This window comes from Bos mutus, chromosome 18 (genome assembly GCF_027580195.1).
Source record: "Bos mutus isolate GX-2022 chromosome 18, NWIPB_WYAK_1.1, whole genome shotgun sequence".
Lineage (NCBI taxonomy): Eukaryota > Metazoa > Chordata > Mammalia > Artiodactyla > Bovidae > Bos > Bos mutus.
Genome location: NC_091634.1, coordinates 2839598 through 2855173, shown reverse-complemented (window position 1 = coordinate 2855173; position 15576 = coordinate 2839598). Strand labels below are relative to the sequence as shown.

The following is a 15576-nucleotide window of genomic DNA, read 5'->3' as shown; positions in this document are numbered from 1 at the left end:
ATGGCTCTCCATGGTTGCAGACCCTAAGCGGCAATTCTAGGCTAATGCCAAATTAAACGCATCTTTGCTGGGAAATAGCTGTCTGTCTACTCGTCACCCTCAGAAGAACTTGACGGGAGGGCCTTTCTGTTCAGGAAGAGGAAGCAGCAGACACTAGGCACACGCCATGTGATGGGACCTCTGTTCGTTGGTTTTAATATGTTCTTCCTTTTTTTCTTTTGAGGATTTTCCCCTTTATTTTTTTCTTTTTATATGTTCTTTCTTTAACGTTCACCAACTTGGAGGTAAGACACATGATCTCTGATTTACAGAACAGAAAATCGAGACACAGACAGGTGGATTGAATTGCTTGATGACGATACCTTAGGAAGTGCTGGAACCTGTCTGTGAGCCTGTTTCTCTAATCCCATCCCCTGTCTTCTTTCTGTTCTACCTGGGGACACTCATACAGTAGTTAAATATTGCCACCAAGGCTTCATCAACTAGTCCCTGACCTCTCCTTGTCCCCATAGAGGCTGGGACTGAGGTCTGGATGAGTCCTCATTAGCTTGTTTTGATCTCAGAGTACTCGGTGCTGGTGGCCTCCTGGTCCTGAGGCTCCCGAGATGTCATCTCATGAAAGTTGAGGGAGGCATAATGGAGGTCTTCCTGTTCCCCTGGGGGTGGGGCGTCCTCTGCAGGGGACAGCACCATCTGGTCAGGGGGGCTGTCTGAGCAAGGCTTTTGCCTGGAACCCTGAGAAAAAGGGAGAAAAAGGAGTCAGAGAAGGAGTAAGCAGGCATGAGCCCCAAAGGAAAGTTCAGTAGATGGGACGTTTATTCACTCATCTTATTCCTCACATGCTTCCTGTGAACTCAAATATTCACTCATTCATTTACAATTTTGCCAAGACTGACTGGGCCGTATTGCAGGCTTATGAATCCTATTTAACCTTCACAGAAACCCAGTAGGAGTGATATTCTTATTATTCCCATTTTACAGGTAAGAAAATTGAGGTGGGGGAGAGGTGAAGTAACTTGCCCAAGGTCACTCATAGAGTGGATGGCAGAGCGAGGATTCAAACCCAGGCCTGCTGTTTTCTTGACAGTGTACCCTGCACCAAGTCCTGGGTGAGAGGCCAAATGAGCAGTGTGAGAAAACAGACATTGACCCTGACCTCAGGCAGCTTGCAGTCGGCTAGGAGGACTGGATTAGAGACAAGTAAACACAGCTAATGTCTAACTCTGGTGTGATTTATGAACTAGCTTGTGCAGAAGCCTGAAGAGATGGCAATTCTGGATCTTGGACCTGGGTCCCATAAAACAAAAATGAAAATAAAGCAGGACCCAAGTCTCCCAGAAAAGAGGGTACCCAGACACTGGTATGCCATTCTCTTTTCTCCAAGTCTGTCCACGCACACCTACACCATCATGCTATAGACGAGTGTGTCGAAAGCAACATTAGCCTTCAAATGCTGCTGCTACTGCTAAGTCGCTTCAGTCGTGTCTGACTCTGTGCGACCCATAGACGGCAGCCCACCAGGCTCCCCTGTCCCTGGGATTCTCCAGGCAAGAACACTGGAGTGGGTTGCCATTTCCCTCTCCAATGCATGAAAGGAAAAGTGAAAGTGAAGTCGCTCAGTCATGTCTGACTCTTAGCGACCCCATGGACTACAGCCTACCAGGCTCCTTTATCCATGGGATTTTTCCAGGTGAAAGTACTGGAGTGGGTTGCCATTGCCTTCTCCAAATAGTAGCTCATAAAAAAAGAAAAAGAATTCCAGGTTAGGAAAAAACGATTTCACAGCCTCAGGAAAAAAAAAAAGCATATCTAGACAGAGCTGTCCATATTAGGCATGAGCAAGATGGAATGACAAAACAGCTAGGTATTTTGACACTTCTGTAGCCAAAGAGGGAGAAATAAGAACATGTATCTTAATAGCCTTACCATATATTAAAAGAGGATTGAATTGATCCTCATAAGACAACACGGGCTTCCCAGGTCATGCTAGTAGTAAAGAATCCGCCTGCCAGTGCAAGAGACACAGATTCCATCCCTGGTTAGGAAGATACCCTGCAGTAGGAAGTGGCAACCCACTCCAGTATTCTTGCCTGGGAAACCCCATGGGCAGAAGAGCCTGGTGGGCTGCAGTCCATGGGGTTGCAAAGAATCAGACATGATTAGGTGACTGAGCACGCAGAAGACAAGATGCAGCTCAGATGAATAAACAGGAGAAAGCACTAAGTTCATTCCTTCATCCAACACCTCTTTGCTGAGTGCTGGTTATGAGCTAGGTGCCATTAAGTGCTGTTCTTTCAAAAGAGGACATATGAGGAAGTGAAACAGCCCAAAATACCTGCCCGCATGCCCAGTTCCTTATTAGAGAGGGGAATAGTAACATTAGGTAAGAGTTGTAAGCAATTTCCCATGACCTAGGCACATTTCTAAGCACTTCTTGTAGCAACCCAATGAAACATGTACCAGCATAGCAATGGCCTCATTTCCAGAAGAGAAAATAAAGAAGCAGAGAGGTTAACTAACTTGTCCAAGGTCACACAGCTTGGAAGTGGTTGAGTCCAGGACTTGGACACAGGAGGATGAACTCCAGGGACTATGCAGCTCATTGCTTTACTATTCTGCCTACAGTATCAAAGTTACAGAAAGGCTGAGAGAGTTGACTTATCAGGGAAAAAAACCCTGATGCTGCGAAAGATTGAAGGCAAAAGGAGAAGGAGGGGGAGAGGATGAGATGGTTAGATAACACCACTGACTCAATGGACATGAATTTGAGCAAAGTCCAGGAGATAGTGGAGGACAGTCCATGGCGTCGTGCGGTCCATGGGGTCGCAAAGAGTCTGACACGACTTAGTGGCTGTACAACAACAACAACATAATGGGGAAAACAAAGCTCTATCAGGGTTCCTGTTAAGATAGTGAATTCACACATACCACTGGCTCTGCTCACCAAGATCCAACAATCAAAAACTGTAGATGGAACTATGGGATAACAAAATTTTATAATCAATTGTTGATTGATTAATCACCTTGAGGTTACTGGGGGGAAGTAAAAGCTAATTTGAACACATGGGGCTGGGGAGGTGACACGCTACAGCCCAGGGCTAGGGAAGCTGGCTTGTCGACAAGAGGAGGAACAGGTTCCCACAGATGTGCTTGAATTCTGCTCCCTTCCCTCCTCCACCCTTGCCTTGGGGCAATCATTGCCTGCAGAATTCATAGAGCGTGGACAAGATGGCTATGTGCATGTGTCCAGAGGTAAATGCACCGAAGGCACCACCCCAGGGAGCACCGAAGGCTCCCGGGGTGAAGAGAAGGAGAGAGGCCATGAGCCTCACTGGCCTTTGGGATTCTTGTCCTCCCTTTCTTCTTTCCCAAACTCCAGAGTCTGGTGGATCAAAATCCAAAGCTCCTTCTCCTTGAGGTTGGAAGGCAAAGGGGTGACTTACTCTGCTTTTTCAGCGGAGAGAGGGGGACAGGAAGTGGGACTGGTGGACAGTGGTTGTGGTGCCTGGGGCACTCCACCCTGCGACTGGTCCCCATCACTCCTTTGAGCCAACACAGGCCAGCATCTGCCCTTCACCTTCACCCAATCAACAGTCCAGACCAAATAGCTAACATCCCTGGGGAATATGCACCCCCCCACCCCCTGCCAGGTCAGAGGACTGAGCACCTGCAAAGTGTAAATATCCTGGAAGAAAAACCAACCAAAGGAGGCTGGGAACATCATGTACCTTCAAAAAACAAGTATTAGAACACTTTGATCAAGAGTTTTAAACCAAGCATGATAAACGCACTAAGAGGAGTAAGTGCTGACGTTACATCATGAACGTGAGACTAAGAAATTACGCTACTCTCTCAATCCCTCCCATCCTCTCCTTCACCAGCAGTGTCCAACATGAGTCTGTTCTCTCTCTGTATTATCATATGTAAATGAGATAGCAAGTGGGAAGTTGTTGTATAACACAGGGAGCTCAACCTGGTGCTCTGAGACAACCTAGAGGGGTGGGAGGGAGGTTCAGGAGGGAGGGGACACATGTATACTTGTGGCTGATTTACGTTGTTAAATGGCAGAAACCAACACAACACTGTAAAGCAATTATCCTCCAAATAAAAAAAAAAAACCAACAGGAAAAGAAATTATGTACATCACTCAGTAACGATGTAATATCTCCAAGTGGTGACATATTGTAACTAGACAGCGTGGTGATCACTTTGAAACAGAAATATCGAATCACTTATACTTCAAAAACAAGAAACAAGCAAACCCCCAGAAAAAGAGATCAGATTTGTGGTTGCCAGAGGCAGAAGATGGGGATGGGGAAACTGAATCAAGGTGGTCAAAAGGTACAAACTTCCAGTTATAAGATAAGTATTGGAGAGGTAATGTAGAACGTAATCATTAGAATTAGCTCTGCTGTATGTTATATATGAAAGTTATTCAGAGTAAATCCTAACTGTTCTCATTGCAAGGAAAATATTTTTTTCTATTTCTTTAATTTTTTGTCTATAGGAGATGATGGATGTTCACTAATATTATTAGGCTAGTCATTTCATGATGTATGTAAATCAATTCATTATTCTGTACACCTTAAACTTATACAATGCTCTATGTCCAATATATCTCAGTAAGAACTGGAAAAGAAAATTATACATATCAGTAATTATGTACATAAGATGTAAAACAAGAAGTTATGTAATCATGTAAGTTACATAAAAAGGAAATGTGTGTGCAGTTCTGTAAAACATGGAAATATGATGTCTGAGATATAAAAATAGGAAGAATCCAATGGTGGGATGAAGAATAGAATAAATAGAATTGAAGTACATCCGGGAGCTAGAAGAACCTTTGAGTCTCCCATAGAAGGAAGCAGGGAGGATGAAGAACAGAACATGTGAAAATGAAAGTTATGAATGATGAAAGAACTAGAAAATCTCAACATTCAGATGATAATGGTCCCCAAATGACATGCTTTCTCGGGGGGGGGGGCACACCACTGGCATGTGGGATCTTAGTTTCCCGGCCAGAGAGCAAACCTGTGCCTCCACACTGGGAGCATGGAGTCTTAACCACTGAGCCACCAGGGAAGTCCCAGTAGTCCCCAAATGAGATAAAAATGAAACCAAAAGAGGAAGAGATAATTGGACAAAAATAGTGGAGATAAAATTGTCAGAATTACAGAAAAAGTGAACTATATCAGCACAAAGTACCTCGCAAACACAAGAAAAAAGACAAGGAAAAGTCCACAGCCAAATAAAGTACAGTTCATCTCAAGACTGTCAAAACTAAGGAGAAACATGAAAATGTTTCCAGGGAGAATGAGTGGATTACCTGCCAATGTGTGAGACTTGAGACCTCTAACAGGGATACCCGGTACAAGAAACAGTGAATCAAGTGTTCAGAGTATCCAAAGGAAATCACCTTGATCCTGGAATTGAGAGCCTACCAAATGAAATTCAATTGTGGGGGCATAAAAATATTTCAGATACAAGTCTCAATACAGGAAATACCAAGTTAAAAACATGTTAGGAGAAAGAACTCAAATACAAAGAATGCAAATAAAAATAAGAAAACTAAGAAACCACACACAATGAATGTAAGATACAAAGGTGATCAGATTACCTCAGTAAAATGTGTAGCTGTCTATTTTTTTTAATGATCAGAGAATAGAAAAATGTTGAGTGTGTTCATAATTACGCAGAATGAAAACTGGAGATCTAGAGAAAGAGCCAGCATGGCTGTAGAAGGTGGATGGAGGGGACACCAAAAGATATAACAGCACTCGAGTTCTTTTTGTTAGGTGTAAGACAGAGATGTTACTTTTTTTTTTTAATAAGAGAGGAGAAAATGAAATGTTTAAAAAAAATGGAACCAAGCAAAAGGAGAAGGTGAAATAGCACAAAGAAATCCACGTATATCAAGAACCACAATAAATACAAATAGCGTGAACTTGACACGGGATGTCAAGTTGGATTTTCAAATACCTGGTTCTAGGGCTTCCCTGGTGGCTCAGTGGTAAAGAATCTGCCTGCCAATGTAGGAGACACAGGTTCGATCCCTGAGTCCAGGAAGATCCCACGTGCCTCATGGCAAATAAACCTTTGCACCAGAATTACTGAGCCTGTGCTCTAGAGGCTGAGATTCACAACAAGAGAAGCCATCGCGATGAGATGGCACCACAACCAGAGAATACCCTTGCTGGCCACAGCTAGAGAAAAGCTTGTGCAGAGCGAAGACCCAGCACAGCCAAAAATAATAAATAACATTAAGAAAAAACAAACTTAGTCATATACTATTCAAAAGAATCATTGCTAAAGCATTAAAAAAAATGCTATAAGTGGGTGGGGAGAGGAAAGGATGGAAAAATACCAGATATCTAACTAACCAATGACAAAGCGGTGTGTCTATCTTAAGATCTAACCAAATAGATTTGAAACAAAAAGTATCACTAGACAGAGACAATCACAAGGTGTGGTTAAATGTGAGAAGATATGATACTTCTAAACTATACCCTTTTAATTTAAAAGTACATCACCTGTAAGAAATATATTTGATGAAACTCCAGGGGAAAATTGACAAGTAAACTGTCATAAGAGTTCAGATAATGATAGTTTAGGAAGACCTATTAGTAAAGATTTGGATTTGAACAATACAATGAACACACACTGGCTTATTGACCTTAGTTGGAATTTATGAAATAGAGTGTATATATATATACTTCTTAAGCATACAGGAACTATTTACAGAAATTCTTCACATAACCAAGTCACAGATAAAGTCTCAACAAAGTTAAAAAGTAAATATCATCAAAACAATGTACTCTGACAAAACCCAATTTAGTTAGAATTTAAGGATGGAAAGATGTTTTAAAATCCCCATACATTTGGATTTTTTTTATTAAAATTTTTTAAATTTATTTATTTGGCTGCACTGGGTCTTAGCTGCAGCATGTGGGATCTAGTTCCCTGACCAAAGATCGAGCCTGGGCCCCCTTCATTGGGAGCTCAGAGTCTTAGCCATTGGTCCACCAGGGAAGTCCCCTACATTTCAATTTTTAAAAATCCCCAATAATTTAAGATTCCTAAAAAAGTCACAATAGGTTTTTGCAATGTTTAGAACTGAATGGTATTAAAATAACACATTTCAAAATGTGTGAGGTGAAATTAAAGTGGTGTTCTGAGAGAAATATATCCATAAAAACTTTTATAATGAAAGAAGGGTGCTATATATTAATAAGCTAAGTTGTTGTTGCTTAGTTGCTAAGTCCTGTCTGACAAACTCTTTTGCCAGAGTACTATGAAGTGTAGCCATACCAGGCTCCTCTGTCCATGGGATTTTCCAGGCAGGAATACTGGAGTGGGTTGCCATTTCCTTATCCAGTGAATCTTCCCGACCCAGGGATCAAACCCGGGTCTCCTGCATTGCAGGAGGATTCTTTTCACCAGGGAAGCCCCCAATGGGGAATTAATCCTAATTAAACAATATGCAATTAAGAGAATACTACTCATAACCTTTTGTCAACGAATTATAAAACTTAGATGAAATGAACAAACTGTTATCTCTAACACACAGTTTGTGTGTTAACGGACACACAAAATGACTGAGTTAGAAAAACCACATATAAAGACAAGGGCAGATCCAGGCGGCCTGTACAAGTGATACTTATTAGTCATTCAAGAAGCAGATCATCTCAATTTTACACACTCTCTTTCAGATAATATTAATAGAAAAAATGGAAAGATTCTACAATTCCTCAATATTATCTTGATACCCAAAGAAGAAAACAACAACAGGAGAAAGGAAGACAGAGGTCCATTTCACTCTTGCATACAGATGCAAAAGTGCTCAACAAAATATTAACAAACTGAATCTACCAGAGTTTTAGAAAAAGAAAAAAAAACACTCACTGTGAACAATTTCATCTTTTCTCAGAAATGCTAGTTTCAAAATAGAAAATGTTGAACCGTTTCGCTCACCACTGGTAACAAATTATAGGGAAAATCATATCAGTGGATGTATCTGAAAAGTTCAACTGAGATGTATGATATAAACATAAAGTTATTTAGTGATAGAAAAGAACTTCCTTAGCCTGATAAAGACTATCCATACAAGCCACGACAGTTAAAAGCAAGAATATCACAAATTTTTCAGATGGTATCTTTATCTCTGAAAACGGATGGTTACAAGTAAGATATAAGAATTTTCCAGCTACCAAAGCAACAAGAATCTAAATGACACTCAAGACCAATTTGAGATTTTTTTAAATTACAAAATAAATCCTCACACTTAAAAAGAATTATTTTTCATTCTGCATATAGCAATGAGCAATCAGAAAAAAGCATGTACAGTAGTAGCAATAACTAGTATTTAGGAAGAAAAAATTTTTTTAAATACTAGTTATTGTTATAGAATAACTAGATGACCAAGACCTGTGTGAAGGAATTCTCCATCTTTCTTGAAAACATTTTTTTTAAAGACTTAAATGAATAGAGATAATCTGTTCTCTTGGATTAGAAGACTTGAATCCACAAATACACTCTTCCTGGATTGACCTATAGGTTCAATGCAATTCCAATCAAAACTCCAACAGGAGTATTTTGGGGAACTTGACATACTGATTTTAACATTTAAATAGAACAGCAGAGGTCCAAGAGTAGTCAAGACAACTTTGAAAGAAGAATCTGGAGAAGGACTTGCTCTATCAGATACCAGGACTTATTTTTGAGCTTATAGACTGTTGAATGTAGACACAGTTTTGACTCAAGGACACTAAAATTGATCATTGGAATAGAAGAGGTCACAGAAAGAGGACCACCCACATTTGGAATTTTGATGAATGGCAGATCCACAGGGGAGGAAGTGAAGGACTATTTTGCAAAAAAAGAAGGAACATATATAGGTCAACACTGTACACCACACAGAAAAATCAACTTCCCATAGATGAAGTCTTTAAATGCCAAAAGAAAAACAGAAAACTTTTAGTAGAAACTATCCTTGAATATCTTTCTACATCTTAAGATGGGAAAGAATTTCTTAAACCCCAAAGTTCTTATTACAATTAAGAACTTATCATCAAACGTCACCTTTAAAAAGGTAAAGTATGAGCTACTCACTGGGAGAAGATATTTACAATGTATATAGTCTTTTAAAAAGCATAAAAATGTATAAAGCTCTCAAATTTAATAAGAAAAGGTCAAACATTCAGTAGGAAAATGGGCTGTCAATGAGACCAGGCATTTTATGGAAAAGATGTTCATATGCTGCTGAAGCTGTAGAGAGATTTTCATCTTCATTGGTAACCAAGGAAATGCAAATCAACACCATAATGAGAATGTGAGATGACTGAAAAAAAAAATTGAGAAAACCAAGTGTTGGAGAGATTGTAGATCAACAGAACCTGATAGGCATAGATGAGAGTATGAGTGAACACAGTTGCTTTGGAAAATATTGTCATGATCTTCTAAATAGGAACTTTACAGACCCTATGACCTAGTAATTAAATTCCTAAGTAATGCTAAAGGAAAACTCTTGCATGTGAATACAATGAGACATGAATAAGGAATGTTTGTAATTGCAACACCAGGAAACAACTCCAATGTCCATCAATAGGAGCTTAGATAATAGACATAATCATAAAATGCATCATTATACAATGGGGAACTGCAACTTTGTGCAAAAACATGAATGAATCTTTGCTATATAAGACTGCATCTACAAGGCAAGTCCAAGAAGCATACCTGGCACATGACACCCTTGGAAGGTTCAGAAGCAAGTAAACTGAAGAGTGTATATTTGGGGTAAACATATATGTGGTAACACCAGCATCAAAAGATTCAGAGCAGTGGTTACTGGGGGCGGGTCAGAGTAGAAGGGTAGATGAAAGTTATCATCAGTGTTTTAAGTCTCAGGTTGGATGGTAGATTTACACGTGTTTATCATATCATGTGTAACGATGAGTAAGTAAAAGTGAATACTTTGTTCCATTGATACTAGCTCAGTGATTAACAAAGCATTTTGGATAATTCCATTTGGGGCAACACAAACCCAATTTTTAAAAAGTGAACAGGGGTCTTGCTGGACAGGGATGGTGTGAGAGAAAATTACAGCCCTCGTTCTCAAGGACTTTACATATACGATGAGAAGGTGGAGACAGGTCAATGCACTGATGTTGTGTGATGTAACACAGGGTGTCGGGGATGGACACAGGACTTGGTGGATGGAGAGAAGGAAGGGAGAAGGCAAAGGTTCCCAGAATAAGAGATGCTGAGCTTGCAGCTGGAAGGAGGCAGCGAGGTGGATGGTTGAACTGCGAAAGGGAGGGCAGCTCAGATAGTGAAGGGAAAGTTGCTCAGTCATATCTGACTCTTGGCAACCCCATGGAGTGTATAGTCCATGGGATTCTCCAGTCCAGAATACAGAGTGGGTAGCCATTCTCTTCTCCAGGATATCTTCCCAACCCAGGGATCAAACGCAGGTCTCCTGCATTGCAGGTGGATTCTTTACCATCTGAACTACCAGGGAAGCCTAGTTCAGGTAGAAGGAACTGTATATTCAAAGACTCCGAGTCATAAGGGAATAGATCTCTCTGGACACAGGGAGAAGGCCAGTGTAGCTGGACCCTAGGGCAGGACCAGTGGCTGGAGCGGCCGTCAGGGGAGACGCCAGGAAAGACATCATATATCAGACCAACGATTATGACTTGATTCTCTAAGCATTGGGAGCAACAGCTTTGAGACTCCAGAACGGCTGGAAAGTACTGGTTTGGGGGGAGATAGTTCTAGCAGCCTGTATCCAGTAAAGAAGTGAATAGGCTCAGTGGTCAGCAGAGCACCACTGGGCCTGGGAGATGAAGGGGAAGAACGGAAGGGAAGCCAGCTCCCAGGTGTCTGCCTGGGGGAGCAGGCAGGAGCAGGAACTACTGATGGACTTAGCCTGAGTCTGCCAAATGGACATGCCTGGGGCCCCCACGGCTGGAGAAGACGCCCGCATCACTCACCCAGGCGACGGTACCCATGACCGGGTCTTCATCATCCACACCCTCTGGTCTCATGGCTGCCTGCTTTCTGCGGGCTTTCAGTCTAAGAGAAGAAACCGGTGTGCTGCAGTCAGGGCGGCTCAGACAAAGGTGGGCAAGCTGCCTCCCACTGCCCTCCCACTGCCCCCAATACGACGGCTCGGGTATTCAGACCCTGAAACACTGGACTCAGAGGCCTTCCTGACACGGAAGTGAGTGCTTCATCTTCTTGGATGACCAGGACTTTGGCCAAGACTGAATTTCCATCACTAGAGACTTGACTTACAAACTTGTACATGAATGTCATTATTATTGACACATGGTGGCCAAAACAACCCAAATGTCCATCAGTGGATTAACGGATGAGTAGATGAATGAATAGCTGAATGAGTAGCTAGTAAATGAATGAGTAGATGAATGAGTAGCTCCATTCATTCAAGGGAACATTGTTTGGAAATAAAAAAGAATGATGGAGACGTCTCTGGTGGCGCGGGGGATGAGAATCCGCCTGCCAATGCAAAGGACACAGGTTCAATCCCTGGTCTGGGAAGATTCCATGTGGCTCTGAGCAACTAAGCCTGTGCGCCACAGCTACTGAGCCTGCGCTCTAGAGCCCTTGAGCTGCAATTCTGGAAGCCCGCACATCTTAGAGCCTGCACTTTGCAATAAGAGAAGCCATGGCAATGAGAAGCCTGTGTACCACAACCAAGACCCAGCACGGCCAAAAATTAATGAATTAATTTTTTTTTTAAAAAGGAGTGAAGGACTGCCATGCATGAACCTTCAAAACATCACGTAAAGTGAGAGAAGTCAGTCACATGGGACCACATATTTTATCACTGCCCTTATTTGAAATGTCCAAAACAGACAACTCTAGAGAGATGGAAAACAGCCTAGCGTTTGCCTAGGGCAGAAGGTGGAACGGAGGGGATGATCAGGGGTGTGGATTTCCTTTTGGTTTCTCTTTCATTTGGGGCTAATGCAAAAATTCTGTCAAAATCACTGTCAAAGACATGCAGTTCTGAATAGACTAAAAGCCAATGAACTGTGCACCTTAATGCATGGGAATTACATCTTGCTAAGGCTGTTACCCAACTCTGAACCTAATCTATGCTTCTCCACATTTCTGGGATTAAGAGACCTCTTTCCACACTCCCTACCACACACCTCCCTATACCTCCCCAAGAACACAGACTTACATGTAAAAGAAAAGGAGGCACAAGCACAGGGACAGCAGGGCCATGGCACCAGCGCCTCCAAGAGCCCCAACAACCAGGAATGCAGGCTTCCCTGCAGGGAAGACGGCCAGGAGATGATCACGACCCCGAGATCAGTCTCTTGCCTTCCCGCCTCCTTGCAGAACTTTCTGGAGAGGCTCTTCAGGCCTGAGAAGGAGCCCCCTGTCCTAAAAAGCACCTTCTGCCCTGACCCCAGCCCCTCTCCCTGCCAAGCGTCATCTTCTCTAGGATGGAGACCCCCATCTCCTCTAAGCCTCTTCCCCCCAACAGACCCCTGACCTGGCAGCAGCAGGACAGACCCGCTCCGGGCCCCATGGATGTTCAGGGCCTCGCAGCTGAGGCTGACGCCAGAGCTGAGCCCCTCTCGGAGGCTCAGGGAGCCATTGGCCCAGGGCCCGGCGGAGCTGGAGCTGACCTCGAAGGAAGCATTGCTGAAGTTCCCCTCCAGCAGCCCCTTGCCCAGCCTCCAGCGCAGGGAGGGGGCCGGCCGGGCTCGGGAGGAGCAGCTGCAGCGAAGACTCTCGTCCTCCTGGGAGCAGGAGGGGCCCAGCAGCTGCGGGGGTGCTGTGGGAGAGATGGGAGGGATCAGGGGCACCCCTCCCCTCCCTGGAACCCCGGCATCCTGTCCCCAGGAGACCCCACACTCACAGACCACGATGAGGCTCAGGGAGATATTTTCGGAGCCCAGCGGGTTCTGAGCCTGGCAGGTGAGCTCTGCTTCTGCAGTTCCTAAATACGGCAGCTCCAGGACCTCAGTGTTGGAGATGGGGGTGGCCTCCAGGGTGGGAGACCCTTGGAACCAGCTCAATTGTGCAGGGGGGTTGCTGTCAGCAATACACAGCAGCTGCAGCTCCTGGCCCTCCGAGATGAGAATAGATGAGGTGTTCTGCAGAATCTTGAAGGCTTTGGGGGAAAGCGCAGTGGGAGAGCTGGGGGAGGCTGAGGTCTCCTCCTCCCTCTTTCCCAGCACCTCCTGGCCTCGCTCTCTCCTCCCCCCGCTGGCCAGCTGGGTTCCCTGCAGTCCCAGGGCTGGACCTTCCCACCCTAAGCAGGCTGAGCCAACATGTCTGGGCCTCGTATCTTCAGGGGAGGCTTGGTGTCTCAATGGGACAGGCCTGGGCTGTTTGGTGGAAAGAAAACCAGAGTCTCAAGGCTTGAGATGTTGATTCAGTGAAGGCAGCAGAGGATGGGACTAAGGAAGCTTTTGTGGAAGAAAGCCACACAATAGAACCATGGTGAAGGAAATGGGCTTTGAACAGGGTGTGTGAGTGTGTATACGTGTGGGGTGTACGTGTGTGTGCCTGTGTGTATGTGTGCATGAGTGCACGTGTATATGTCCGTGAGTGTATATGTGCATGATGGTGCCTGTGCTGTGGGTATATCTCTGTGTATATGTGTGATGTGTGTGTGCCTGTGTGTATGGGCGTTTCTGTGCGTGTCTCAGTGTATGTTCATATGTATGTATTATGTGTGTGTGCCTGTGTGTGTGAGTCTCAGTGTGTATTGCATGTGTGTGTGCTCTAGTGCTTGGGAGGTGTGGCAGGCTGGTGATTTTCTCCTTGCTCTTCCCGTATCTGATCACATTCAAGCCCACTCCCCTGCACCACCTTGGAGGCAGTCCCAGGAGCAGGACCCAGCCCTGGAGAGGAGAGGTCCTGTCCTACCTGTGACATTTCTGAAGGAGAGGCTGATGCGGAGGTTCCTTGGAGCATCTGGGGCAGAAAGACATGGGCTTGCTGCAGAGGGAGGAGTGGGATGGAAACTGACCAGCACCCCAGGAGGGAAACCAGGAATGGGGGGGCTGTCCTTCACGGCCACTCCCCACCTCAGCTCCCAGGGCGCAGACCCATAGAAGAGTGGGCTGGCCTTCTCTCTACACACGCACACACACGCGCACACCCACACACACACACCAGCGCCCTCAGGGACCCCGCCGCCCCTCCACACTCACAGGAGACGTTGAGCCAGATAGTTCTTTCCAGGGCCACCTGCGATCCCTGGAGTGTCACCAGACAGGTGAGGTTGGTGCCGTGGTCCTGGGGCCTCGGGGTGAGGGTGAGCTCCGAGGAGTGGAGGGTGTCTGGGTTCATGGCATCAAGGGCGTCCCCCACCCAGGAGAACAGGAGAGGGTGTGCCTCATCACAGGCTAGTGACAGTGTGCAGGTCAGCTTTGTGGGGCGGCCGGACTCCAGAGGCTCCAGAAACTGGATGTCTGGTTTCTCTGAAGAAAGGGAGATGAGACAGAGGGAGATGCCTGGACGCAGGGGTGTGGGGACCCAGAGGGTCAGGGTCACAACTCCTTCCCGGTTCTGGGTCTCTCCTGAACCCTCAAACCCCAAGACCTGGAGCAGGGAGGGCTCCTATACCCTGTTCCCGTTCTAACAGAGGAGTCTCCATGGGCCAGGGTCCTCTCCTGGGCCCCCTGTCATACCTCCTGTCACCTGCAAATTCAGCTTCTTCTCTCTGTAACTGTATTTCAGAGTAGGTCCTTTCTCCACTCGGAAGTAGTAGACCCCTGAGTCGCTCAGCCTGGCCTCTCTGATGCTCAGGGAGCAGTCGTTGTTGCTGGGGTTCCCGAGGAGGCTGAATCGGCCCTGGGTCTCTGGCTTCACAGGTTTCTTTCGGTCATTTGTGGCCACAGCATCATTGGTGTGGTGGTCTTTTTCCCGGAACCAGTAGATGAAGAGTTCGCCAGAGTAATACCGGGGGTAGGAGAAGGAGCAGGGCACGTGGACGTCCATGCACGCCTTCACCACCACTGATTCCTGCACTCGGAGCTCGTACCCTAGAAGCTCCTGCAGGGACCCTGGGGGACACAGAGGCTCAGCAGCAGCTCCAGCCCCTCCCCACAGGTGCTCCCCTCCCCCAGCCGTGAGCCCTGTCCCCCACCCTCCCCCACTCACCCCCCCACAGCAGGGGCAGTAGTAGCAGGGGCACCATGTCAGCATCCGCCAGCACAGAGCTGGTTCAGGTCCCTCTGCTGGGGAGGGAAGCGCCCCGAATGTGGGGAGGGAACGAGGAAGCCCCAACAGGAAGCCAGAGGGTGACAGAGACAGAGCCTTGGCCAAGCAGAGAAGGGGAACTTGGACGCCCCAGGCCATGGAGGAGGGGCAGCCCTGAGAAGACAGAAGGTCCCACCCCACACCCTACACCGCAGGGGTAGATCCTAAGGCCCCCAGAGGCTGAGAGGCTTCACTGCACTTGGCTCTGACATGACCACCTGTCCAGTGATGCTCGGGTCCACAGTGGGATCACCCAGCGGCCGGCACAACCAGAAAAGAAAAACCGTGTCCAGCCCTGGTCATCGGGTGGGACCAACCCTGCAACAG

At 45.7% G+C, this 15576-nt stretch overlaps 1 protein-coding gene across 4 annotated transcripts; it reads right to left on the bottom strand.

Moving 5' to 3' along the window:
- Positions 1 to 169: 169 nt before the first annotated feature.
- Positions 170 to 15309, bottom strand: SIGLEC5 (sialic acid binding Ig like lectin 5). Of its 4 annotated transcripts, none has more exons than XM_070386970.1 (9): positions 15151 to 15309; positions 14679 to 15053; positions 14199 to 14468; positions 13912 to 13983; positions 12896 to 13150; positions 12527 to 12811; positions 12209 to 12299; positions 10992 to 11073; positions 170 to 735 (listed from the first exon to the last, which is right to left on the bottom strand). In XM_070386970.1, the coding sequence occupies exons 1-9, from the start codon at positions 15185 to 15187 to the stop codon at positions 544 to 546; spliced, it is 1659 nt and encodes a 552-aa protein (XP_070243071.1). In that variant the 5' UTR covers positions 15188 to 15309; the 3' UTR covers positions 170 to 543. The 4 variants fall into 4 exon arrangements, with proteins under 4 accessions (XP_070243071.1, XP_070243072.1, XP_070243073.1 ...); XM_070386971.1 differs by having other exon boundaries at positions 13912 to 13959; XM_070386972.1 differs by lacking the exon at positions 12527 to 12811.
- Positions 15310 to 15576: the final 267 nt, after the last annotated feature.

Coding starts and splice junctions, on each gene's coding strand:
- SIGLEC5 (XM_070386970.1), bottom strand. CDS start 15,187: ATGGTGCCCCTGCTACTACTGCCCCTGCTGTGGGGGG. Junction 13,984..14,198: donor TATCTGGCTCAACGTCTCCT/GTGAGTGTGGAG, acceptor CTCCCTCTGCAG/CAAGCCCATGTCTTTCTGCC. Junction 12,812..12,895: donor CCTGAGCCTCATCGTGGTCT/GTGAGTGTGGGG, acceptor TCTCTCCCACAG/CACCCCCGCAGCTGCTGGGC.